The 27966-nt window shown below is 44.6% G+C and overlaps 1 protein-coding gene across 2 annotated transcripts; it reads right to left on the bottom strand.

Annotated features, from left to right (window-relative positions):
• Positions 1 to 27903, bottom strand: LOC308504278 (phospholipase A and acyltransferase 3). Of its 2 annotated transcripts, none has more exons than XM_081064554.1 (5): positions 27629 to 27903; positions 27075 to 27152; positions 14346 to 14448; positions 9440 to 9708; positions 1 to 1555 (listed from the first exon to the last, which is right to left on the bottom strand). In XM_081064554.1, exons 2-5 carry the CDS (start codon positions 27087 to 27089, stop codon positions 1454 to 1456), a joined length of 489 nt encoding a protein of 162 aa, XP_080920680.1. In that variant the 5' UTR covers positions 27090 to 27152; positions 27629 to 27903; the 3' UTR covers positions 1 to 1453. The 2 variants fall into 2 exon arrangements, with proteins under 2 accessions (XP_080920680.1, XP_080920681.1); XM_081064555.1 differs by having other exon boundaries at positions 27378 to 27637.
• Between the last annotated feature and the right edge of the window lie 63 nt (positions 27904 to 27966).

The raw sequence follows: 27966 nt of genomic DNA, 5'->3' as shown, positions 1-27966 counted from the left end.
TCCAGAGTTTCAAAATAATTTTATTGTTTCCACACCCTGCTCCCAGTTTCCCCATGCCAGAAGGTTCAGAAGCAACTCAACCTTATCTTTTCTATGCGTCTCTTCCATCTGATATAAAACTGTTAACGATGGAGGCATATGAACTCTGATTGTAAATCCTAATGTATTAAATGTAACTTTGTTAACTTTTTTGCCTATATGAATGGCTCTCACATCCCCCAAATTAGAGCACTATTTCCAGGCTGGCCCTCAGTAAGGCCTAAATAGAACTCTACGTAAATTTAGAGATTCAGGTTCCTCTTCCTTGAGAGTCCTGACCAGGTTTCCAATAGATGGTATCCTGACAACCAGGGCTGATGAAGGAAACATTCGTAGCCCCAGCAGAGTATTTCTGAGGAACCCACCAAAGCCCCTTTCAGTGAAATGGTCACTTTGAACAGCTGGCAAGCCTCAAGGGACTAGTCACAAGAGGTCACTCCTTTCCCCTGTGAAGTGCTACGCAGAAGGGAGGTCAGGCCTCAGGCTTGCTACACCCCCAGCTGATAGGGTCTGAGACAACCTTGTACCATGTGACCTGACCCCATCAAGCAGAGCTCATTGGCCTAGTGGGATCACCTGACCCAACAACAGCCAAATAGCAGGCTGAGCTAGGATGTGATGAGCTGAGCCAATCAGATTCTCTCTCAGGAACTTGAACTAGGAGCACGTGGCAGGTAGCTGGAAAGAGATGGTGCTGAGCTGACATGGGAAGAGAGGCTGTAGGAGGAAGTGTGGGCTCAGAGACCTGGAGGGGGAGGGTCATGGTAAGCCCAAGCGGTGAGAAAAGCAGGAGTGCTGGGGGAGGGAGGTGGAAGCAACAAGGCAGAGGAAAGACGTGGAGAGCAGAGGGAGGTAAGGGCAGTTTTAACAAGATTGGCAAGAGCATGCTTATTTTCCTTATGGAGGAGGTTTGATTTGGTTTGGTTTGAACTCCACTGAACATCTACAGACTGCTGAGTCTAGAAGATATCCCAGGTCTAGTTCCAGGCCAACGTCCTGGCTATACTATGGTTCCTGTTCTTGTATATCAATCAGGTGTGTCTCCCTTGCTGCCTACGTGTATCCTCACAACCAAAAACGCCCATTACTTGAGATAACCAGAGTTGGACTTTTTCCTGCAAGGTAAAGAATGCATCTCACAAAAAGAAAGTGATAGGAAATCACCAAAGGGCAAAGGCACAAGCTGGCATCACCAGGAGCAGAGCCCAGCTGTGCCCTCAGTGGATTTCACACCGGCAGTTCTTGCTGCATTTCCCCCAATAAAATCCTCCCTTATTGGGCTTTATTTAATTCTGTGAAAATAAGCCTTATTATAAAAAACAGAATGAAATTCATAAACCAAATCTCAAAACCTCTAGCAAAGCAAGACCCCCTTAATGTATAAGGTAATTGCTGGCAGGACAGTCTCTTCAACTTATTGCTTTTGTCGCTTGTTTCTTGAGAAGATGACTCCAATGAGGCCCACAGCTGCCAAACCCACTCCTGCAATGCCAACTGCCATCACGGCATCTCTGACCTGCAAGACAGAAGAGGGTAGATCAGCCTCTATGTCAGGAATCTGAGTACAGGCTGTATACAAGTATTCAACAAAAACATTCAGCTCTGAGAGCCTCACATGCCCTTTGATTTCCCTGACAAACTCAGGAGTCAATAAATATTGACAAAGAAATGTTTGAGAAAAGGACTGGATGGGGAAAAAATTAGTGGATGGAGCCAGCTGCCCAGGAATGTACCTGGGCTTGCAGAGGGAAACTCAGTTTACCCTGTGGATATTTAAAGCACATGAATTCCCCAGAGGATGGCTGTGAAAAGGACAGGGAGATGAAAACAGGATAGCTGAGATCCTGGCTGGTCAATGGGGAGCCCTTGAAGCAAGTGTGAAATCAAGGAGGAATTGCTATTGAATACTCAATAAACTCTGACCTCCATGAGAGCAAGGACCTCTCTTGTCTTGTTCATCACTGTATCCGAAGCACCCGGCTAGGCACAGAGGTGCTCTTTACATATTCTTAAATGATTCAACTATTAGTAGTAGCGATGTTAGACTGTAAATTATGAGGATATATAACTTGCATTGCTTGTATTAGAAAAAAACAGTGTTGCAAAAGTAAGAGTAAGGTTCAAGGTAAAAACTGAACATGTATCAAATTTCACTCCTTCCTGAAACTCAACTACAAGTAAAGTAAGCCATTTGTTTTAGGCATGAGTCCAACAAGGACACAGAGAACACCAAATTCTAAGGCAGCAGTGGGAAAAGCCGAGGATCAATCATAATTATACAACAGAATTCTTGAAAAGATCATCACCAAAATAGTCACAGGAATATAAAGTACAGTATGGGGAATACAGTCAATAATATTGTAAAACTATGTATAGTGATAGATGGGTACTAGACTTACTGGGGGATCACTTCATAAAATATGTAAATGCCTAACAACTATGCTGTGTACCTAAAAGTAATGTAAAATAATACTGAATGTCAACTATAATTGAAAAAATAATCATGGGGATATAAAGTACAGCATAGGGAATATAGTCAATAATACAATAATATAATAACCATGGGCAGTGCCAGATGGGTAATAGACTTACTGGTGTCATCACTTTGTGAGATATTGTTTTGTATACCTGAAACTCGCTTTTAAAATGCTTATAATTAACAACAACAAAAAAGAGCTAATCCACTATGAATCTTAAATATATATACACCAAATGGCAGAGCTGAGAAACTTGGAAAGCAAAATCTGATAGAACTGAAAGGAAAGTAGATACACATTTATAGTTGAAATGTCCACACTGCTTTCTCAACAACAGATGGAAAAAACAGGCAGAAAATCAGCAAAAATAAAGAAGAATTCAACACCATCAACCAAAGGATCTAATCAACATTTATAGAATACTCCATCCAATGACAGCAGAATGCACATTCTTTTCAAGCACTCATGGAACATAAGACCAAGATAAACCATACCTGGGCCAGAAAGCAAACTTCAAGTACTTTATTAGAATCGAAACATACAGGGTTTGTTCTCTGACCACAGTGGGATCAAACTAGAAATTAATAAGAGAAAGACAACAGGAACATTTCTAAACTCTCGGAAACTACAGAGCACATTCTAAATACTCTATAGATCGAAGAAGACGTCTCAAGGGAAGTAAAAAAATACACTGAACTGAAAGTACAACATGTGATCATTTTGGAGATCTAGCTGAAGCAATGTTAAAGGGGAAATTTATGGCACCAAATGCTTACGGTAGAATAGAAGAAAAGTATCACGAGCGGTGCTGCAGTGGGCACGGAGATGCAGAATGGAAATAATAAGAGAAGAAATCGATGAAATTGGAAGAACAAAATTATTATGGAAAATCAATAAAACAAGAAGCTGGTTCTTTGAAAAAGTATATAAAATTAACAAACCTATAGCCAGACTGAAAAAAAGAGGAATGACACAAATGACGAACATCAGGAATGAAACAGGATATCATTACAGACTCTAGCCATTAAAAGAACAATAAGAATACAAAGAACTCTACACACATAAATTTGAGAACTTAGATAAAATGGGCCAATTCCTTGAAAAGCACAAACTACCAAAACTCACTCAATATGAAATAAATAATGTGGGCCGGCCCAGTGGCTCACGTGGTTGGAGCGCAGTGCGCCTAACGCTGAGGTCGCCAGTTCAATTCCCACAGGGGCCACTGAGCTGCACCCTCTACAGCTAAGATTGTGAACAATGGCTCTCCCTGAAGCTGGGCTGCCGTGAGCAGCCGGAGCTCGGGGTGAGCTGCAGTGGGCTACAGTGTGCTGCCAGGAGCGGCTGGTGGCCAGTGTGAGTGGCTGTGGGCTGCTGTGTGCTGCCATGAGCAGCTGTGAGCAGCCGGCTGGCAACCGATTGCCTCAGCCCGGGGGAGCGCAAGGCTTATAATACCAGCATGGGCCAGGAAGCTGTGTCCTACACAACTAAACTGAGAAACAATGGCTTGAACCGGAGTGGGGGATGGGAGGCAGAAAAAGAGGGGGAAAAATGAAACAAATAATTTGAATAGCCTGAAAAAAGAAAGAAAGGGAAAAGATCAACACCAGGTACCTCTGGAAGTGGGAGAAAAAGAGAAAGAGAGCTTTAGCTAGGTCTCTGGGCGCCCTCCTGAAGGTTTATTTTCTGAAGAGTGTCAAACAAGATTTGGGAGCCTGGAAACCTAGAAGCACATGTGAGGATGTGGGTATCATGCCAAAAAACAAGGGATTGAGCGACTATAAACATGCCAAGTGTGAGACTCTTGGCCCTCCTGCCCCTCTCTGCTTCCAGAACTTTACCCTCCACACAAGAGTCAGAAAAACTTTAGGGGGGAATCTGACGAGCCGAAGTGGAAACAAAGGACATCAATACTGAGGATTCCCAAACAGCCCACTCAGATCACCCAGACGTGAAACTCAAAGTCAACAAGCCATTGCCCCTTCCTAGTTACTCAGAGCTTCCATTCAGCAAGCCCCCCGACCATTAATCATGTGCGTACAACCAAGGTACCAGACTTCTGAGGAAGACTTCTAAAATAGAAGACAGAGAGCAAAACTAACAGGGGGAAAAAGCAATCTGGAGAAACAGAAACCATATCTAGAACAGAAAGTGTCTTTTTAAAAACTGTCATTAGAGAATAAGAGAACATATTGCATCCTCCAAATATTTTTATATATATAAAAATAGACAATTGAGAGAATAAAAACAGTCCTTATGAAATAAAAGTACAATAGAAATGACAAACTCAATAAAAATGTTAAAGATTAAGTTGAGGATCTCTCAGAATAAATAGCAAAAAGATAAAAATGTACAAAACAGAAGCCAAAGGTCAAAACCAGGGAACAATCCAGGCAGTCCAGTGTCTGAATAATAGCCGTTCCAGAAAGAGATGATAGAGGAAACACAGAGGAGGGGAATCAAATGAAATAAGTCATGAAAATTTTGGCTGTGTTCAGTGATGGGTCATTGCTTTGAGAGAACACACACACTTCCACAGCTCCGATTCATCCCTCACTTCATTTGAAGCATTCCCCTTTACCTTGACTTTCCATCGGGTTCATCTCAAGTGCCTAAAAGTGCACTGAGCACCCCTATTGGTATTTCAGATTTGGGGGACCTGTCTACCTTTAATAAGCTTTTACGGATTCCATTTGGTATAGCTAGCTCTTCTTTCACCTCAGCACTCAAGTACATTTGATGGACACAGTTATTCATATACAACTCAAGGACATGACAGTCTGCCACTGAACTGAAACATGATAGTCATAGACTTGAGCTCCAATGGCGTTGAGAGCTTCAGATTTAGTGCAGATAAAGAGCCTCTGTTAGTGAGTGTCGAGCATGCACTTTGAAGCTTAGAAATCATTCCCAACATAGATGTCTATTGCCCTTATTTGCAGTCCAGCTGGAAGGCCAGTCTATCCAGTGGCCCTTTCCCCCGGCTTCCTTCCCAGGCTCTTAGCCGTGATATCCTCATATCCACCATTTCTGCCCTTCATGTTTTGTCGCGTATAGCAGCAACACTGAAGATAACAAAACTGAGTGGGAACAATCCAGCCTCTTTTTGTTTCTAGCATTATCTAGGGCCCAGCTCTGTGACAATACAAAGGGAGAACAAACTCTCTCTTCAGCTCATGGCAACTGTTCCAGTGAAGGCACATGGCCAAAGTCAGCAAAACTGTACTTTTTCCCACTGAAGGCATAAAAGAGTGCCATGAACATAGGTCAAGAAATCTCACCTAACAGCCAAGCCAGGCATTTAAGCATAATCAAGAACAGCAAAGGGAAAGATTCTTAATCATTTTATGCCAAGAAGTCCAATGAAGACAGTATACCAAAAATCCCAAGAATAAAAAGGATGAAAATGTGGATTTGATACCCAAAACCCGCCCCCTTACGTGACACAGCCAGCGCAGCCCTTGCTACTCTAACCCCACAGCCTGCCTCAATTGCATATGTTGTGGCTGCCAAAACTCCTAAATGACCAACGTAGAGAAGAATTTGGAGGTCTTCGATGGCTATACGTATCTATATAAATATCTACCTCTATCTATCTCCTTATCTCCCTATCTGTTATCTATCTATCTATCATCTATCTATCTATCTATCTATCTATCTATCTATCTATCTATCTATCTATCTATCTATCTATCTATGTACCTACCGATATTTTCACACTTGTCCAAGTTTATCAGGGCCATACATCTGTCCAGCATAGCTCTGTGAGATGTCAGGAAATACACCAGTGGGATTAAGGTACCATGTTCTTAGCAGCCACAACATATGATGACAAAATTGGGTGAAGCTACTGACCTGAGGTTTGACTGTTGTTCAGTCTTTAAATCTTTCCCTAAAAAGTAATTAGGCACGGCTGGGTGGCAGCCATGCTTCTGTTAACTTGCTAGGGAGCCTGCATGAATCCATTTGCATGCAGTGTTTTTCTTGGTAAGCTATGTGTTAGGGTGGGAGAAAAAGTTTGCAGATGATGGAGGGGGCACAATATTCCCTTAGTTCTTTACAGAACCTCATCGTGTAAGAAGAAATGCTGATGCAACTGGTTCATACAAAAGATACTTTGTCGGAACCAGTTGCATCAGCAATAAAATGTTAAAAAAAAAAAAAAGATACTTTGTCAAGGAAAACATTACTAACCCTATTGTTTGTGGTCATGCTTCAAGAGTTTGATTCACTAGTCATGAATCAAAGAATTTGATTAAATACAAGAAAGTGGTATCTAGTAAGACCTGGTAGTGCAAATTTTACAGTGAAAATGATCTGCCCGAGAGTCAATGCTACCTTCAGATGCCGTTGGTGGTTTTCTTGGCACAAGGCTGATGGGTCCAGCCCAGCCACTTTGCTGATCATGAAAATGGGCTACATGGTCTTTAATCAGAATATTATGAAAGAGAAAATTTGTCCCTCGTTAGAAATGCTAAGTAATCTGTCTTTTTTTTTTTTAAGTGGACAACTGAAATTCTATCAGACTGCAGATAATTAGCTATTTACGCTACACAGCTTCTCTGAGTTAAGCCCCAGAATTGTTTTGAGAAAAAAGAAAATTCTAATGTGCTTCTTCACTTTCACAAATGGTCTGGGTGGATAAAAGAAGAATCGTGTTATTCTGAAAGCAATTGAATTTAGATGATGAAGGTTACAAAATAAAAATGGGTATAAAGTATTTGTATAGAAATTCGGCTTTCATATTTACAGTAATTTTAAAATAATACCCTTATCCATATCTATGTAATATATGCATTATCATTGGCCACGTCTTCAATTTCTACTTATCTTAATATTTTATCTGATGCAGAATAAACTTCATTATGAGTGTAGCTCCTAGTTGCTGTTTTAAAAAGTACTATTCAATAAGAAGGCTTATTTACAAAAGCCTACTAAACGTACCTGATTTTGAAGCCTGAACATTTTTTAAAGTAGGTGGAAAGTCAGAGAATCATCCTTGGCTAAGAAATGAAAGAGGAAATCTTTGTAAACAGTATAGATGGCACCTTTTTTTGTTGTGTATATTCTGGTTTCATTCTGTGTGAAGGGGTTCAGTAGAATTGTTTTATTGTTGTGTTGTCATTGTTTTACCCTTTCAAGTGGATGGGTAGTGCATAGGGCTAAAGCCACAGGAAGAAAAGTGTGATGTGTCCAATTTGTATTGTTCCATTTTGCAGGAGGAGTTGAATTATTATTTATAAAAAGAGTAAATGATAGAAACTATTTCTCAGTTACTTCACTGTCTCAAATTTGGAACTGTATTAAATTGCTCTAAATATTATTCATGTCTAACATATGTATTTTACTAAATCATGTAACAATTTTGTATCGACACAAAATGCTCTACTTATATAAACCTGTTAATCTGTTCTTTTATCTATTAATAATCAATGAAGATGAGATAATTAGGAGATATTTTATAAATCTACAAAATCTTTCTAATGTAGCACCCTGAATTTTCAGAGTATCTTATTGCTTCCAAAGTTTGTATAGTAATTTTTATTTGAAGTTCATTGCTGCATAGGAGTATGCAAATGTACCAGAAGTAGAGCCATGTGTTTGAATGAGAACCTCAGTTGTTACGCAATATCACCAATGATGAAAACAGATTTATGTAGCATAAGGTTCTCTATTTTATGCTTATATTCTCACTGCTGGTTTTTTTAAAAAACTTCTATTATACTCTAATCTACAAATAAATTTCAGTTTACTAATTTAAAAAAAATAAGTAAATAGAAAACAGGACAGAGAAGATAAGGACCTCAGAAGAGGAGTCTGGGGGTCCAATATCCAAATAATCACAGTTCAGAAAGAGAGAAGAGAAACAGAAGATTTCCCAGAACTGAAGGAATGGGGTTTCAAGATTGAAAGAAGTCATCAAGGGCCTACCACAATATATGAAAACAGATCCACCTATGTATATATAGTGATATTTCAGAACACTGGAGATATGAAAAGATTCTATAAGCTTCTGGAAAGAAAAAATAGATCACATATAAAGCATCAAAACTCAGAACCATTTCAGACTTCTCGACAACAGCATTAGCTAGATGACAATGAAGTAATGCATTCAATTTTTTAAAAAACATATGCTCTCTTGCACCAACAAGCATCTAAGAACTTTTCCGATCTTCTCACACACACACAAAAAAAAACGGTATCAAAGGTGCAGAAAGAGAGAGGAGGCAGTGAGAGAGGGTGGGAAGGAAGTTAGTTATCCAGCAGAAAAAAGTGATTCAGAAAAGAGGGGTCACAGACAAAATCAAACTAGGTAAATGAACAAAACCACATCCCCTGGGGCCTCCAGGACTAACCCTTGAGTTATAGCAGGGCTGAGGAAAGTGCTTTTCGTAAGCATGAAAAGCTGTTTCAAACAGACCTGGGCTTCAAATCCCACCTTGGCTACCTATCAGCATAGTTGCAGACTCCCAGGAAAAGGCAAGTACCAGGTCTGGAGACTCTACACAGATTTGGTTGATGAAATAAATGGTCATCAGTAAGTCACTTGAGCACAGTGAGCCCTAGTTTCCCATCTGTAAGGTGGGGACCATTAAACCAACCTCTGGGGCTGTGCTAAGGTACGATCTCAGGGCCTAGCAGCCAGGAAGGGCTCAGCAACAGGGAATGACTGTCATGGCTGTGATTCACACGATTGGCCATCACCTCCTAACCGCACTGGTCTGCACTGCTGGCTTGCAGGTCTGTCCCACCCTCATGCCCACCCAGACTGTCCCGTCCTCAAGGGAGGGATTCTGTCCCTGCTATTTTGTCTCCTTCATGTGTCTGTCTCCCCCCTGGCCCGGCTCACACTGATGCCCAGCCACTGTCAGCGGAGGGAATGGTCTGGTTCCTGGGGTCGGGGACACAGGCTGAGGACGCACCTGGTCACTGCGGGGGACTCCGTAGCGCAGGTCGTTGACAAAGTGCTCACAGTTCTCGCTAGTCAGCTTGTACAGCATCTCCTGCCCCACCAGCTCCTCCGCCCGCTGGACGATTTTGCTGGGAGGCAGCGGTTGGTACTTGTCATCGTGTTTGTTATTGACGTGGTACTTGTCTCTCCCGGCCACATCACACAGCAGTTCCTTCTTCACTATGGCCTTGTCAGTCAGGGCGGACATGATGCTGGCCGCACCAGCTCCTGCGATTTCACCTGTGGATTCACACAGAGGAAACAGAGAGGTTGGCCCTGGGCCGGCCCCCAGGGGCTCAGAGTGCCCCCCAAGCAGACATCTACCCTTGGCACCACCCACAAAGTGATGAGCAGATGCGGAAGGGAAAAGGGGGAAGGGTTAAACACATGCTGTGTGGCTTGGGAGACAGTGCTTGTGGTCTTAGGTCCTGGTTTCCTTATCTGAAATGAGGAGTAGTGAAGTTCCATGATTCATCGTGATTTTTTTTTTTTTTTAACGTAGAGAAGCTAGCCTTCTGTACCCTGTGACACCTCAGTAGCCCTCTTGGTTATACAAAAATGGGCTCTGAGCACACCCATTACCCTGGGAGAATAGAATGAACCTTTTGTGATTCCATCATGGCTACACTTCCTGACACACACAAAGCTGACTAGTGCAGAAAGGATGAGTGGATTTGCAGAAGTAGTTTTCACCCTTCTGAGAGCAAAGGGACCAAAACCCCACAGCTGCTCCCCTAAATGTGATGCCAGGAAGGCCCAGTGGGTACACCAACACAACCCTGGCTATGGCTGAGAAGCTGGAAGGGGCAACATAGCTCCAGTAACGAAACTACCTCAGAGAAAGGAAGTCCAGGGTCCATAGGAGGCCCAGGACGGTGTGGAGGGAAAGCTGACGCCAGCGCAGAGCCTGGGCACCCCTCCCGAGGCAGCCGACCTGCACATTGTAGGGAGGGCACACTTTGGGTACAATGGCTGAAAAAGTAGGGGCGGACCCAGAAAGGAGGTTCCCTCTCCCTCAAAGAGCCACTGTGGCCCTGCTGAGATCAAGACCCCCCCCAGGCTCTCCCCAGCAAGGGAGGTACCCCTGTTACACCGGGCAGGACATCTTCCCCTGTGACACCATGTGACAGCACCAAGTGATGGCAGGAGGGGCTGGTCAGACTCCAGATCCTATTCTGCTTGGTTTTCCAAAAAGGACTAAACCCCTTTGCCCTGAATACAGTCCGGAGATTTTAGAAAATCGGGGGACTTCTGACTTGCTACCAATAGGGCAAGAAGTGCTCGAGGGGTTCACTGGAGAGAATAAAAGAATGCTGTGCATGAGCTCAATTTGCGAAGAGGGTCAGCATGGGAATTGGGCCAGGTGAGCTTCGGCCCCTAGTGGGGCTGGGTGGCAGGGCTGGGATCGGGGTGAGGCAAGTAAGATGCCTAAAGCACAAAATTTCAGGAGGTGCCAATTCTCAGGACCAGGCAAGTAAACAAAGAGTCAACTCCTAAGAGTGAGGGCCTCCTTAAACTCTGCACGCTGGCTGCCACCTGGTACCTGGTACGATAGAGCACGGGATGATGGTCAAAAGCTCTGGATTCTGATTCTGGCTCTCTCACTGGTGGTCTTGACATGTCACTTAACCTTGCTGAGCCAACACTGTGGGAGTCCACAATTACACACTAAAATTGATACGTTAAACACATATCAGTATAGTAATTTAAAGTTCCTCTGAAAAGAATTATTTCAGTTCTTAAAGTTAGTCTATTAAAGAACATACTAATTAAACAATCATAGAAAGGGTACATGGATATGGCAAACAACTGATGATTGGATTTTGGGGAACGTCAGACGAGGCAGTATACCATCATAGTTAAAGGCACAGAATCAGGAGTCAGACAGCCAGAGTTCAAGTCCCACCTTCACCACTCCCCTGCTGTGTGACCTTGAGCAATTTGATTAGCTTCTCTGAGTCCCAGATTCCTTGTAGAATAGGGACAATAACAGTCCCTACCTGTTCTTACGTACTGCGCAGGAGCTGACCGTGTAAGGTGCCCTCACCAGTGCCTGGCACAACGTGTGTGCCCAGCAAGTGTTAGCTCTTGTTATTATTGGCCTTGTTCTGTAAGCTTCCTTCCAACACTAATTTCTACCATTTTCTCAGTAGCATGAGGTCTGACAGTAGACTGACAGTAAGTCCTGACCTACTTTGCATGATTCGTGTGAGGCTTGAATGAGAAGATACATATAGAAGCATCTTTTCCCTTTTAGGAGTATCACTCACCAATGGTCAGAGGCACGGCTGTCCCCCCAGATCCCTGCCCTGTCTTCCCCTGCTTCCCCTCCACTAGTTTCACCTACTCTGTGCAGTCAGTAATCGATACTGAGGCCCTACTATGTGCCAGGTCTTGTGCAAGATGCTGGAGATAATGGCATGAATTAGACAGCACACCTGCCTTCTAATATCTCACGTTCTCGTGAGAGGACATTGACAATGACGACACACAGACAAAATAAGGTACTTTCAGGTACTGGCAATGCGATGGGTTAGGTTAAGTGAAGTAATCTAGGAGAGGATGACTAGGGGAGGCTGCTAAGCTCAGACTGGGGAGGGCCACCCAGAAAGGGACTTTTGAGTTGAGACTTGAATGATGAAGAGAAGGCAGCTGTGCTGAGATCCAGGGAAGAGCACCACGAGCAGAAGGAAGAGCACCACGAGCAGAAGGAAGAGCAAGAACAAAGACCTTGGGAAGGAAAGAGCATGACATGCCCCAGAGATGCGAGGAGGCCAGTGTGGCTGAGGTCTAGAGACCCAAGAGGAAAGAAGAGGAACATGAGGGTCAGAGAGGCAGGCAGAGGCCAGCCCACGCCCGGCCCCACAGAGCACAGCACAGACTTTAAATCTTATTCTATGTGTGGTGGAAATACCATCTAAGAATTTTAAGGAAAGGAGTGAGATGATCACACTGGCTGCCCAGTAAAGGAGAGACTGACAGTAAGTAGGCAAGAGGAGAGACCATCTGGAGCTGCAGTGGCCTCAGGTGAGAAAAGATGGTAGAAGTGATGAGATCTGGGTTCTGCTGTGGAGATAAAGCCAACAGGATTTCCTGATAGGGTGACAAGGGTCAAGGATGATTCTAGATTTGTGGCCTGAGCAGCTGGATGGTGTCATCCTGTGGAGCCTTCCATTAGTGGCATGGCATAGACACCCAAGCAGTCGAGAGGTTGTACAAGTCTGAAGCTGGGTAGGGAGTCCTAAGCTGAAGGTGTAGGTTTAGGACACATGAACAAATAAAAAATACTGGAAACCAGAGGACCTGCTGAGGTCACCTGGGGAGAGTAAGGGTTAGGGATATGGGAGAACAGAAGGAACCCACACAGGAGACCAAGAAGGAAGGACTCAGTGGGAGAAGAAGAAAGGCATGTGCCAAGTCAAGGGCAAAAAGAGGTCAAGTAAGCTGTGACCAGAATATTGACCTTCGGCTTTGTCAAGATGCGGAAGGTCTTTTGGTAGCCTTGATAAGAGCTGCTCCAGGAGCGGGGTGAAAAAGAGAGTCTAGTGATGGGAACCGAAGAGAGAATGGGAGGTGATCGCCACAGTAGACAAGAAATTTGCTCTGTAGAGAGTTAGAGAGAGGGGAGGTGAAGTCGAATTTGTTTTATCAACAGGAGGTCTTACAGTGGTTTCTGGGCCAATGGAACAGCCTAGGAGAAAGGGAGACAATGACAATACAAAAGGAGGTGGGAATTTGAGAAGCAAAGTGCTTATGCAAGTAAGAAGAGGGGCCCAGGACCCACACACAGGGGCTTGCTTTTTAAGTGAAGGCTGGGGGCACTTTTTGCATTTTCGTAGAAGAAAAGGCAGATTCTGTGGGTGCAGATATTGGTGGTTTGGTTAATCAGGGACAGGGAAGATGACATCCACTCTGGTTATTTCTGATTTCTTTATACGTACAGGGTGAAGCCATTAGCTAAAAGCAAAGTTGCAGGCAAAGCACATGTCCAAGAATGTCCACAGCAGCCCCACTCAGAGCAGCCCCAAAATGGAACCAATCCATGTCCATCATCAGAAGAACAGATAACAGATTGAGGTATATTCACATACAGTAAACACAGAACAGTGAAAATGTAAGAACTACTGGTACTCACACACAGTGACTCACACGGGCCTAATGAAAGAAGCCAGGTACAAAAAAGCACAGATTGTGTGATTACTCTTCCATGAGGTTCTAGAACAAGCAAAACTAATCCATGGCAAGAAAAGCTAGAATGGTGGCTGCCTCTGGGGGAGGCAAGGGGATATGGAGAGGCATTCAGGAGTAGGAATGTTCTAGATCTTGACCTGGGTCATTGTCACAGGGATGGACACATTCTTTTTAATTCACTGACTATACACCTTACTATGTATTCATGCATTTTGCTATATTTATGTTATGCCTCAGTTTAAGTAGAAAGGTTAAGTAACAGGGTGGGGAATTGTCACAACAATTCTCCAAAATCAGTATTCTTAGCCTCAGTTTATAGATAAGGAAACCAAAACTGGAGAGTAGAAACAGGATTTCATGGCCAAGTCTGCTGCCCAAACTCCTGTGCCCTCTAAGGGAGTTTTTCACTTAAGAGTTGGATGTGTTTTCTATAAAGCCATAGTATATAAAACTATAAAAGCAGAACGACCCCCTGGAAGCCCACTTCAGCCCCTCTACAGAAGCCCTACGGTTCCAAGGAGCAGAGTCTGAAAACCATCACCCCACACCAAACTGCCTTGTTGTAGCCCTCACGAACCAACCACCAGTCAGTGAATGAGGAGAACTTTGGGCCACCTTTGCCCACAGCTCCCCCATCTCGCTGTCCTCCCAGCCCCAGCACAGTGAAGGCCCTTGGGCGCCCTTACTTGGGGGGGCCAGGTGGATCACATATCCATCACCAACGTAGATGGCCCAGTGTTTGTAGATGGGGCGGAAAATCTCAATCAGATCTCCAGGCTTGGGCTCCGGCTGCAAAACCAAGAACAGGGCTGTTAGAGGCAGTACGAGCGAGACCTTGGAATCAGGTGGCAAAGGCTGGGGTCCCTGCCAGAGGCTGTCAAATCAGGAGGGTGTCCCAGACACACTCCTCAACCTAGGGCCTGACCGACACGGTCTCTGGCAGTGCCTTCCTAGCTGCTTTATCCTAATGATAAGAGAGTGTGTGTGTTTGTGTGAGTGTGAGAGTGTGCGTGCGTGAAGGAAAACTATATTGCACTCACACCGAATGTGTGGTTTTGCACACCAAGCAATTCAATCCTGAGTGCACACAGACTGAGTGGCCTACAATTTACCTCAATTCTGACACTACCCACCCAGAGTTAACGCAGACCCCACAGGTTCAGGGCTTAGTCCCACAAGACTGCACCACAATTCAGCTGCCGATCGCAGGTCCAGCTGGGCCTTTGACCAACAAGCTATAAATCAGGGGTTTCCACGACCCCCTCCTCAGGTTCAATTATTTCGTAGAGTGGCTCCCAGAACTCTTACAAGATTACCAGTTTATTATAAAGTATATAACACAGGAACAGCCAGGTGAAGAGACGCACAGGCGAGGTGTGTAGGAAGGGGCACAGAGCTCCATCCCCCTCCTCACCCCCCCTTCGCCCGAGGCACCACTCTCCCAGCACTTCCGTGTTCACCAGTCCCTCAGATTAGGGGTTTTGTGGGGGCTCCATTAAATAGGCATGACTGATTAAATCACTGGCCATCAGTGATCAGCTCAACCTCCAGCCCTCTAATCACAGGTTGGTTGCTGGTTCCTCTGGCTCTGAGCCCTCATCACCTTAGTAGCATAAACCGAGGTATGATTGAAAGGGGCTTATTATGAATAAAAACAACTCTTCTCACCCAATCACTCAGGAAATTACTCTGTGCCAGGAACTGGGGACAAAGACCAAATATGTGTTTCTTATATCACAGTGCATGTGTGTGGGGGGGAGGGAAGTGAGAGTGAGCAGGGATGGTAGGGAGGGTGCTGAGCCCCCCCCCCTGCCCTGGTAGGGGAGCCCCGCCCTAGTAGGGGAGCATGGGGCAGAGGTTGAGAAAGTTCGGAGAGGTTCAAGATCACTTTCATTCAACAGTAACAAGAGGCCAATAACCAGCAGTGTGCTAAGTGGTGGGGGCAGCGGGCATTCCGACTTGGACCCGAATCAGGGGTGAAAGCCTCCCGGGTCCAAGCCAACCTTAAATCTCTTTAATGAGTGAGGAAACCATCCCTTTAGGATATCTAGAGACAGAACCCCTCTGTCCTTTGCTGGAGTCTTCATAAGCAATTCCAGCCTCATGCCCTTCAGTGCATAGGGGTCTGCCCACATCCCACCCCCAAGCTCTGTGGGCCTGACTGAGAGATTCCATCAAAGGTCAGGAGGGAAGAAGGCCTCGCCCTTGTATGGATGTCCTTGGGATAAAAACCACGGGCAGTGGGAATAGGTGACCACAACTCTATGCCTATTAATCAGGGTCAGTGACAGTTCAGGAACATTAAAACTGCAAAGAAGCATCATCTATGGCAGGAAAATAATCTTTTCACGGGAATTTTACAGATAAATCATGTTCTCTTATGCAGTAATTATAATTTATCCTCCAAAAAGTAGGTACCCAGTCCTTCCTGACTGAGACCATATTTTGGAACAATGGACAATGGTTGCAATTTATGAATCCATTTGTTTTCCTGAATTGGAAAAAAAAAACTGTATTGTTTGATGAGAGTTAGGGGGTCTTCGAGGATCCTCAAAGAGGAATTTAATTGGGCATCTCCACGAATAAGCAAGGACATAGGAGGCAGCCCTCAGGAAGGCCACTGATTGGAAAAGTTTGAACATCAGCGATATAGTGTGAAGTAATAAGCAGCCGTGGATACAGGCAGAGGCACTTACTGTGTTCTAGACAAATGTCAATGAACAGAGACCTACACATAGAAAACAATCTTATCACAATGACAACAATATCTATCAGGTTGGTGCAAAAGTAATTACGGTTTAAAAGCTTAAAAATAGGGGCCAGCCCGGTGGCTCAGGTGGTTGGAGCACAAGCTCTGAACAACAAGGTTGCCAGTTCGATTCCCACATGGGCCAATAAGCTGCGCCCTCCATAACTAGATTGAAGGACAACGACTTGGAGCTGATGGGCCCTAGAGAAACACACTGTTCCCCAATATTCCCCAGTAAAATAAAATAAAAACAAAGGAAATCGGCGTTCTTGCAGGGACCAGTGAGGACAGGGGCCGTGAACTAAGGATATAAATAATTCACCCTCTAGCACTAAAATCTAACTAGAGGAACAATTACTTAATGATGTACACAAACCAACTCAGCTGAATCAAAATTAAGAACTCAAGAAATCATGTTACAAAATTAGAAGTAAGAATACTGTAATCTACGAGCCAAATTTGTGCCTCTGCTCATTTTTGTATGCAAGCTAAAAATGATTTTTATGTTTTTAAAAAATGGCTGGGTGAAAATCAAACGAAAAATAATATTTTGTGACACATGAAATCACGAAATTGAAACTTCAGTGTCCATAAAGTTTTATTGGCACACAGCCACACCCATACATTTACATATTGTCTGTGGCTGCTTTGTCTCTGAAACAGTAGAGGTTGAAGAGTTGCAACAGAAATCATATGGCCTGAAAAACTGAACTCCTCATGATCTGGGCCTGTACAGAAACAGTTTGCCGCCTCCTGTCGTAAAAGGATCAGCAGTGACGTCTCCCTAACTCAGTTGGATCCTCAGTCCTGAGAATCAGGTTGTATCAAGTTGCCAGCTAGTGATTCCCCCTGGAGAAATGGGGACCCACAGGAGGCGCCAGGAAGAGAGCTGCCTCTCCAGGGCACGGCTGCTCTCCTCCCTCCTCCCCCACCAGCGCAGTAACCAGGGCCCTCCTATGCGACACAGACAATTAACAGTGACAAAGCTGAGACTGTGCTACCCAGGATTTCAGAACAAAAACTCTTTATCTTCCCCACAAAAACAGTTACAAAGAGCTTTGTAAAGAGCCGTTTTCCTTAGCAAGCAAATTAAGGGACAATTTCCAGCCTCTGAAATTCATGTTGGATAAACAATCTAAACAATCATTAGTAAGAACCAATTAAATAAATTATCCTATATCCATACGTAGGTACAGCCATTAGAACAAGGTGGATTTACAGTGCGCAGATGTGAAAATAATTGAAAAAATTAACCTGAAAAACATTGTTAACCCCATTTTTGCTTAAAATCCATTGTTATACATTTGTAAGCAAAATGTGTTATACACTATGTATGATATGAGGAAAATACACCAAATTGTTATATATTATATACCGTTGGGGGTTGGGATTCAGGGACTTTTACATTTTTTATTTTTTTTGAATTTTTTTTTTTGAATTTTTTTTTTTTTTTTTTTTTTTTTTTTTTGTTGAGAGCCCACTGGCCCATGTGGGAATCTAACCGGCAGCCTTCGGAGTTAGGAGCACGGAGCTCTAACCGCCTGCGCCACCGGGCCAGCCCAACTTTTACATTTTGTTATATGATTTAATTAATTTTTTACCAATATGAATTACTTTCATAATAAAAAAATTTTTAAAGATTTTTAGATGGGAAAATAAATCCCTCATGTTGATGAACTTGCAGATTTTTAATTGGGAAAGGCAGACATTATCTGTCACTAAAACCTCTGGAAACTAGCTCCCAGCTGTAACCTGTAAATATGACCATGTTAATGATGCTTAGAAATCAGTACTAACATGGAACATACAAAACCACAAAACAAATTTTAAAGTAATACAGATGGATATGTATCTGATCTTGGGATAAGGAAAGATTCTCTAAGGATAAAGTCCAAAGAAAAAAGGCACAAAGTAAAAGATTAAAAGGTTTTACAATTCAAAAAATATTAAAGTTTTTATAATCAAAAGTTTCTATCATTGTGTGTTATGTTCATCCTCCGTTTTAAGGGAAAATGATCCCCCTCAATCTCAGCTGCCCAGGCAGCCGTATTTTAGACCATGTGATCATTGCATCCCAGCCTCAGACAATGGGACTGGAAGAAGGCACGGCCCCACACAGGTCAGCATCCTGTTATCCACCTTGATAAGTGGCGGTGGACCAATCACATTTTCTCTCGCTCGCTCTCTCTCAAAAATTTGAACCAAGAAATTGGGGGAAAAAAGCTTTGGGGGCACTAGGGGTTAAAACTGAAGTCATGATATAAAGGTGGCAAGAGAAACCCCTTTGGGCCATGGGACAAACCCAGGGTGGGAAGAGAGAATGTCAACTCTGACCAAATAGAAAGAAGACCCTTTTGATAGCAGGAAAGAAGGAAGCAGACAGATCAAGAGTAGCTAGCTGAGTGACATCAATGGTGAATGGTGGAGCACTAGAGGAGATACACAAACTCCAGCTGCTGAAATACGTGGAACCACCTTGCCCCTTAATTGCCTCCCAGCTCGAGGCCCTGGGAAGCCCAACCTTATAGCTCCTGTTCTTAGATTTTCATGGACTCCCCTTACTTCTCCACATGTGTCCTTAAACTAAACCTTCTTTACTTGAACTAGCTTAAATGGGCTGCTTGTTCCTTATAACCAAAAGAGCCAGACCAGAAGATTCTATGCATGGAAAAAAAATACCACAAACTACCATGACCAACAGGAAGAAAATAACAGAAAAATGGTTAATATCTTTAATATATATGATTTTTATAAATCGATAAAAAAAGATTTAAACACCAAAGTAGAAAAAAATAGACAAAGGGCATGATGCATAACTTAAAAAGGAGAAATATATATTACTATTACTATGAGAAAACACATTGTGCCTCGCTAATAATCAAATAGATGCAAATTAAAAACTAGTTTGGGGGAAATTAAAACACTAATACTAAATATAGGAAAAGACGTAGGTAAGCAGGCACTCTATTTCACTGCTGATGAGAACATAAATCAGTACAGTTTTTCTGAAGAGCAATTTTCTGAAGGGCAATTTGTATCACGAACCTTAAAATATTCATACCCTTTGACCCAATTTCTTTTTATACACCAAATCTTAAGGAAATAATCTGAAATGCCCACAAAAGATGTCTATCACAAAGTCACATCTAATGGCAAAATATTGGATACCTAAATATTCTACGTAAAGAGATTAAATCTTGCCATATTTATATATTGGACACCATATAGTTATGTTTTAAAGGTTATATTTTAAAAGAATACTTAATGACAAGAAATGCCCATAATGGTTAATGAAAAAGCTTTTAGATATTTTGATTCAGATATTTTAAAAACTTTGTTAAAAAAGAAAAACATATAAAAGAAAAACTATAGAAACATATCAAAACTTAAAGTGTTTATTACTAGGTGTGGAATTTGGGGTCTTAATTTTCTTTTTAATTCTTTTCTAATTTTCCAAACTGTTTAAATAAACATATATTTTTAGAATCAGAAGAAAACTTAAGAGTTGACTAACGTCAGTGTTCAATATCAGGCACTCCATACAATTACTATTTCATAACAAAATAAATACACACAGGAAGAAGACTAGAAAAATAGACCAACTACCTACCAGAGATTCCGTCCGGGTGCTGGGGCCAAGGTGGTATTATTATTATTTTGCTTCTGTCTATTTTTCTGTATTTTCCAGCTTTTCTGCAATGAACTTTTTTTACATTCATAGCAGGCTTCCCAACATTTTATTGTGAAAAGTTTTCAAGCATACAGTTTGAATTTTCAAATGTTCAAAACTGAAAGCATAGTTTAGTGACATCTGCATATCCACTACCTCGATTCTACTATTATGATGCTATATTATCACCAATATGTCCACCTATTCATTCCACCTGTATAGTATCTTTAAACTCTTCTTTTAAATGTAAGGAATCAGTGTTCCGAGAGGCGGAGATAAAACACCGAGGCCAGGACAACAACAAGAACAATAAAACAAGCACGTCGTGCTGGCTATAGTCGAGCACGCACTGGTTCTGGACTCCATGCCTGCAGCCTTTATCCCCAGCTGTGGTTCTCAGACTTGAGCTTGCGCACAAATTACAGGACAGGGGCTTGCTGGCACGCACTCAGAATCACTGTGCATTTTTAACAAATACCCTCCACCCATCCCAGGGACATGGTGTAAGTCGCCAAAGACTTCCTGAGAACCTTTTCACCTTGAGGAGGCCCACCTCTGCCTGGGAGGATCCACCCATTCATTTGCTCATTCATTCAACGGCTGCTCACCGAGCTGGGCAGGCACCAACCTAGGCTCCTGGGCTACGTCTATGAACAAACGAAGACCCCTGCCTTCATGGAGCATTTGTTCAGTATCAGGGGGAGATGCTGTTTTGAACACCTTCGTAAATAAGCAAACCATCTAGAATATTAGAAGAGACACCAAATAAAAAGAAAGAAAAGGCAGAACAGGGCTGAGAATGCTGGGGTGCAGGGGGATGGAGGCAGGGGTTGCGATATTAAACGGGGGGGGGGGGGGGAGTTAGGGAAGGCAGAGAGGGGGCCTGGCAGATGTCTAGAACATCCAGGCAGAGGAAGCAGCCTGAACAAAGGCCCCCGGTGGGAATGTGAGGAACAGCCCCGAAGCTGGGATGGCTGGAGTGGAGTGGACAAGGTAGCAGAGTGGGAGAATGGAGGCTGGGGAGAGGAGTTGATGCCTCAGCCAAGATGGGGACATCGCGGGGAGGGTGTAAGAAGTAATGGAGTTCTGGATTTCTTTGAAGGTAGAGGCAGGCGACGGAATGAGGTAGGGCGTGAAGGACAGCAGAGGCAACGATGACCCCAAGGTCTCTGGATGGAGCAATGGGGAGGCTTGAATGGGCAGGCTGGGTTGAAATGTCCACCAGGTAGCCCAATGGACAGGCGAGGGAGGCAGCTGAATACGAGTCTAGAGGTCAGGATAGAGGTCTGGGATGACCTGTATGAGAACAGCTATTGGAAATTAGAGACAAAAGCCTGGCCGAACTGGGTTTAAGAGAGAATGGGAGAAGAGGTACTGGAGATGATGCTAGAAAGGCAGCACCTGAGATTTTTGCTGAAATCTGGAAATATGAGGGGAGACAGGTATGTGGTAGAGTCGGAATTCAAACCCGAATCCTACACTCTTAACCCTCACACTCTCCTGCTGAATCCTACACTCTTAACGCTCACCTCTCCTGCCATCAGAGAGGGCAGTGGGGAGGAAGTGTCCTTAAAGGGGGTAGATGGAGACGCAAGCAGGGGTGGCGGGCAGAGGGCTCTACAGGAGCAAAAGCACAGACTGCCTGGGAATCTCAGGGTGCTTTGGGGTCTGGCGCGAAGCAGGATTCCTGAGGTGGAGCCAAGACTGGCTGGTTTTGTTTGTTTGTTTGTTTGTTTGTTTGTTTGTTTGTTTTAAAGCTTCCAGGAGATTCTACTGTGTAACCCAGAATGAGAACCACAGGAAAGGGTGTCTGAAGAAAAGAGAGGGGTCAGACTGTAAGGTTAGTCTGAGATGAGCAGTCATACCTCATGTAGGTGGGAAACTGAGGCTAAGAGAAATGAAGTCACGTACCCGAGGTCAGACTGAAAGTGGCAAAACAGAAACTTGCCCCGCAGCCTCTTCTCCCACCACAAGGATATTTCACCTGCTCCAATCTTAGCCTACATCCACCCTGCAACTCTAATCCAGAATGAGACCCTTAGCTGTGGGCACTGGACAGGACGAGAGAGAAAAGTGAGGGCACTTTTAGAACAATTTCCAACCCAAGGGTTGAAACAAAACAAGAATGATTTTAATTCAAGGCCACTCAGGAAGTACTCCAACCCACCCACATTCAGCCCCATTTAGCCCGATCATCAGGGGTTTGCTATTTTGTTTTTGTAATGAAATATTTGAGGCATACAAAAAATACAGAAAGCAAGCTAATGAGCACGGCTGCTCTGTATTTAAGTCAAGATAGATTTAGTTTTCAGAAACAGCAGTCTGATTGGTCTTGGGGCCCCGGAACCAGACAGCCTGGGTTCAAATCCAGACTTGGCTACTTACTGACTGAGTAGCCTTGGGCAAGTTACCCAATTTCTCTCCACCTCAGTTTCCTCAGCTGTCAAATGGGGATAATTATAGCACCTGATTCATGGGGTTAACCTGAGGATCAAATAAGTTAATACCTGTGAAACAAAACCCTCAGCAAACACTGCCTAGCACATAGGACATGTTCCGTAAGTGGCAGTTTTTGCTGCCACTGGTCTTGGGGGTATTTTTATTATTTTTGATTTGGAAAGGTTGCAGATAGCCCTGAGGCTAGCTGGAGACACTTGTGGAGGTTGTGAAACCCAGGCTGGTAGCAAGTTCTCCTTGTTCCAAAACCACATGCTGTGGTGAGTGTGGAAACCCCTAACCTCATCCCCTTCATTTCTGACACTCTAAAGAATGTGTCTAGTTGCTTATGATTGAAAAAAAAAAAAAAAACTGAAGTCCGGGGTGGGTGATGAGAACGGACTTGCCAGCAAGGAGATGGGAATTTCCGTACCAAGGTTTTCGGAAAAGACCATGAGGAATCAGGGGTCAATCCCATTTGTCTGGGGCGGCCTTTCCTGAAGCACAGCCCCGTCCCCCTGAGACTGAGCCCCTCTCTGCAATATTGTTGTGTGACCTTCAGAAATCACTTAACCTCTCTGAGCTCTGGTAAACAGGGCTATTAAAACCCAACAGACAGGGTCTATATGAGAAATAAATGAGATAACGGGGGCGAAAGCTGTAAAACCACTTATGCCTTTGAGAGGGTTGACACCTCATGCCCCGGGTTGAATGGGTACAGAAAGGATAAGGAGGAGGCCTGACTGCCCAGATGCCCCAGCCTCAGGCCAAGAGAGAAAGTGGAGGAGGGGTTGGGTTGCAACATCACCTCTTCCCTTGCCAGCTGCTGGGAGAGGGACAGTGGTGGATCCAGCAGGCACCAGGCCCAGCCCCAGCAGCCCAGAGGTCATATGTATTCTGGAAACAGGAGGCCAAACTTATCCGCCCTCCCAGGCTCTTGCCTTCCAGTCCCGAGCCTCTCTACACATTGAACTTCACCCCACATGAATCAGGACTGCCCCCTGACTCCCTTGGAAACCACCACCAGGGGTTTGCACACATAACTGGAGTCCTTACAGCAGCCCCATTTTACAAACTGGGAAATGGCCCAGAGATGGGACATAACTTGCCCAAGGTCTTAGAGCGCTTTAAGAAGTGGTACCAGGATTCCACTACAGGTCTGCCTGAATCCAAGGCAGGTCCTTTACCATTACACCAAGTAATTCACACAAAGGAACTAACGTCCAGTGACGACCCCCTGGCATGCTTTGCCTCTACGTCACTATACTCTAGACGTGAAACTCCCTTGGCTGTTCACTGGTCTCTCAAGACAGGCTCAACGTCTCCACCTCCTCACTGCCTCCCAAATACCCTGGGAAAGTGTTGCAGCCGCCTCCACAGCCACAGCCCTGTCATCCAATGACTAACTGCTGAGCTGAGTCCCTGGGAAGGAGTAGTCAGTTTCCATGTCCCGCCCACCAGCTAAACTGAGCGACCAGCCTAACTCTAACTACCTTCTCAGCAGAAGTTTGTGGCCCCTCCAGAGTGAGAAGGAACCACTGCAGGGCCTGAAACCCTATTGCTTTTTGATGAGGGTCCTCTTCTCCTTGCTGAACTAGCTCTGCAGAGATTTGTCAGAACACTAGGCAAACAGAGGTCATAAGGAAGCCGAGAAAGGGAGTCTCCAGTCAGAGATCAGAGCAGGCCCATCAGTCTCCTCTTGTTCTGGAGTCTGTTTCACTTTGGATTTTCACTTTCCCAGCAGCAGCTGTTCAACAAGCCAGATTTAAGGACTGTGTGGGTGGAGGAGGGAGGGCAAAGTCTCCTGGCCCAATCATTCTAAGCAAATTTGGAAGACAGACAGGAGAGAAACACAGACACACCAGCACTGACACTAAAGGGCTAAAAGAAATGTGGGCCCATATGGTGGACACACAGCCTCTCCTTCCCAGAGAGGCGCAGGCAGTTGCTTTAACAACTAACATCTGTCAAGCCCTAAGAGCTGGGCAGTAGCATCCTCGGGGGGGGGGGGGGGGCATATTCCCTGGGTGCAGACGGAGAAGGGTGAGCTGGCCCTAGAGAATTTTAAAACAATAATAAGACACACTAAAAGCCAGTCTCCTGGTTATCACCGCATGCCAACAATTTTAAAGAACATTAGTGATAATATCCTACTTCTCCCAAAGCTATTTTATTGCTTAAGTTTTATTTCTGCAGTTCTTGCTGAGATTCAATAACATATATATAGATATATGTATATATATGTATGTATACACACACACACACACACACACACACACACACGAGCCTCAAATTAGCCCATTTTTCTTTCTTATTCTTTAAATAAACTTGTCTTCTACATGGAAATTCTGTCAAAGAGCACCCAGTTAGATAGTCAGCTCTAACACACAGACACTCTGCTGCATGTGGCTGTTCCAAAAGTCATTTTCCGAATGGCTCAGCATGGTTGGAGCTCACTTCCAGCAGGATTTGTGTCACCATATCCTGAAGTCCTACATTTTCCTGTGTTTAAACAGAAAACAAAAGAGCCCACTCTCCCAGCTGCCAGGAGAAACTAAAATAGAAGTGCCTGAAAGCCTGGATCATTTTCACCAAGAACTAGACTCTCATTCAAAAGCAATGGATTACACAGACATCACCATTATTCAGCCATTTTCTCTGATGTTTACAGAAGAAAAACTTGGGAGAATCTTGCCAAATAAGGTAAAAACTTATGATAAATTTTCTGGTGAATATGTTTCCATAAAACTGTTTCAAATGTGGAGATATTTTTAAAAGAGTAGAATTTAGTTTAATATATATATATGTATATATATGTATATATATATATATATATATATATGGGCAGTATTGCAATTTCTAGAATTATTATGAACTGGCATTTTTATGAATCTGTGACAAACTTATCCTAACGTTTAAGGTTTTTCCTACTTGTATATCTGTTGTTTCGTATGAAAGAAGCTTTTGAAATTAAAATTAATAAAAAGTGTTTTTCAATCAACTGTGAGCAGAGATGGATTGACAAATCTAGCTCTACTGAATATTGAACACGAATATGCAATTGAACACGAAGATCAATTTTGATAGTCATGACAATTTTTCAGATGTCAGTTCCAAAACAGAAACTGTAATATTATTCATTACTGTGACCAAACCATATACAAGAATCAGTATTTTTTTTCAAAAATACATTCAAGCAATTAAAGAAACTATTAATCCATTACTGTTTTTCTATTTTTCTCTATAACATTTACTTTATTTTTCCTTTTTTAAAAATGTTTTCCCTGGCATGATTTTATACGCGAAGTTCAATAGAAGAAATTTTTCAGTTTCCTTTCTGGATATTATTATTATTCATTTATTATTACTGAAAATGTTATCGGATAAAAGAGAGGGGTATTTAAAAATGAACACTCTAGGGCCGACCCGGTGGCTCAAGCGGTTGGAGCTCCGTGCTCCTAACTCCGAAGGCTGCCGGTTCGATTCCCACATGGGCCAGTGGGCTCTCAACCAAAAGGTTGCCGGTTCAACTCCTCGAGTCCCACAACAGATGGTGGGCTGCGCCCCCTGCAACTAGCAACGGCAACTGGAGCTGGAGCTGAGCTGGGCCCTCAACAACTAAGATTGAAAGGACAACAACTTGACTTGGAAAAAAGTCCTGGAAGTACACACTGTTCCCCAATAAAATCCTGTTCCCCTTCCCCAATAAAAAAATCTTTAAAAAAAATAAAAATAAAAAATAAAAATGAACACTCTAAACATCAAATATGCCAGGTACACCCTGATGCCACGCACCTGTGAAACTCTTTACGTGGATTGAAATAATAATAGTGAATTATAGTTGAGCGCTTCACCTGTGTGCAAAGCTCGGTTCTGAGCATTTCATAAGTATTAAGTCATATAATCTTCACTCTGTAGAACAGAGTGGATTTGATCCAAGTGCCACAGCTCCGTGCTCAGAGGGAATGCGATCCCGGGTGGGTCTACCTCAAAAGCTAGCACTCTCTGAACCTCTCTGCAGCCAGAACTGCTAGGTTGAAGGGAAGCATTAGCTAGTCCCCTTTATGATTTCTGAACCACATCACGGGTTAGAAAAAGGAAAAGTGAAAGCTGGGAAATTGCTGGCATGGCCGGTCATGAGGTGCATCAGCTGAGACCAGAAAAGGCCCCTGTGGTCAGGTCCAGGCCGTGCCTGCCTGCGTCAGCAGGTCCAGCCCCCAACACTCAGCCCAGGAGCCAGGCCAGGTGTTTCTGTCTGACTCAGGGAGACAGCACAGGGCCCTGTGCAGCAAGGCCCCCATGCTGTCTGTCTTCCTCCTCCTGCACCCGGGCCGGGCCTGCTGCAGGCAGGGCGGCCTCCATACCAGCCCACACCAAGTTCAAGTACTAAGACAACTCCAGCAGGTGCCCGCAGAACCACAGCTGACACCTGACGCCTAGGGGGCGTGGCCCCACATCGCCAAGGATCCCCTGTCGGAAGTGAGAACTCCACCTCCAGTCTCCACTAAAACCCGCCGCCGCCCCCCGCCCCTGCCCAGCCCACGCCCTTCCCACACTTACAATGGGCGCGCGCATCTTTTTTCCTGCTGTGGACCCTCAATTTCAGGTTGGAGTTCGCTTTATCAGCTTCGAAAATGCCTGAGGCGGGGGAGCAGGGATTCATTAAGTCATTAATAGGAAGCAGCGTCCCCAAGACGGCAGGGGACGGTGGCTTCTGGCTAGGAGACCGTGAGCGGCTCGTCCCGACCACTCCGGGAACTACCGCCTCCCTCCCTGGAGCCCCTCGCCTGCCCTCTCCGTGCCCAGCACTTGGCAGTGAACCGATGAACCCCTTGCAGGGGGCAGGGGGGGGTCACGCGATACCTGCGAGAAGGGGGCTCAGCTGCTGGGGGCGCGATCGCTTCACCCGCCAGGAGCGGGCGCCTGACCGTCAGCTGGGCCGCCCGCGCCCCGCCCGCGGTGCCCGGAGGCGGCCGCTGACGCCGGCTGCTCCCTAACTTGTTTATTCCCGCCTCACCCAACTTCTCCCTCTCGCACACGGGCCTCGGGGACCGAGAGAGCCACCCCCAACATCTCACCCCTACTTAACTCACAGAAAGAACTTTTCCACCTACCTCACGGACTCGGGAGGCAGCGCGACCACGGTGGCAGATGGACCGGGGTTTAGTGGCCGCCGAGGCCCGGCCAACGTGAGGTCATCCGGCCCCTGCCCGTGTGATTGGCTAATGGGAGCTTTGCAGATCCCTGGCCCCGGCGACAGGGACACTCTACTCCGCCCTCTGGGACAAGCAGGCCCGGATGCCTCCCACCCCGCCGCCTCCTCCACCCGGGGGCGCCCAAGAACCCGCTCCACCGCCTCTCGCCTCTTCTACACACGCGCGGCCGGCCCGCCTAGGGTTTAAGAACGTGCAGTTTTCTACTGGGTCTCTCTGTATACACACCACACTGCCGT

This window comes from Rhinolophus hipposideros (assembly GCF_964194185.1).
Source record: "Rhinolophus hipposideros genome assembly, chromosome: 10".
Classification (NCBI taxonomy): Eukaryota; Metazoa; Chordata; class Mammalia; order Chiroptera; family Rhinolophidae; genus Rhinolophus; species Rhinolophus hipposideros.
The sequence above is the reverse complement of the archived record's forward strand: the minus strand, read 5'-3'. Positions and strand labels throughout refer to the sequence as shown.

Coding starts and splice junctions, on each gene's coding strand:
- LOC308504278 (XM_081064554.1), bottom strand. Junction 9,709..14,345: donor GATCCACCTGGCCCCCCCAA/GTAAGGGCGCCC, acceptor GTGAATCCACAG/GTGAAATCGCAGGAGCTGGT. Junction 1,556..9,439: donor GAGTCCCCCGCAGTGACCAG/GTGCGTCCTCAG, acceptor TCTGTCTTGCAG/GTCAGAGATGCCGTGATGGC.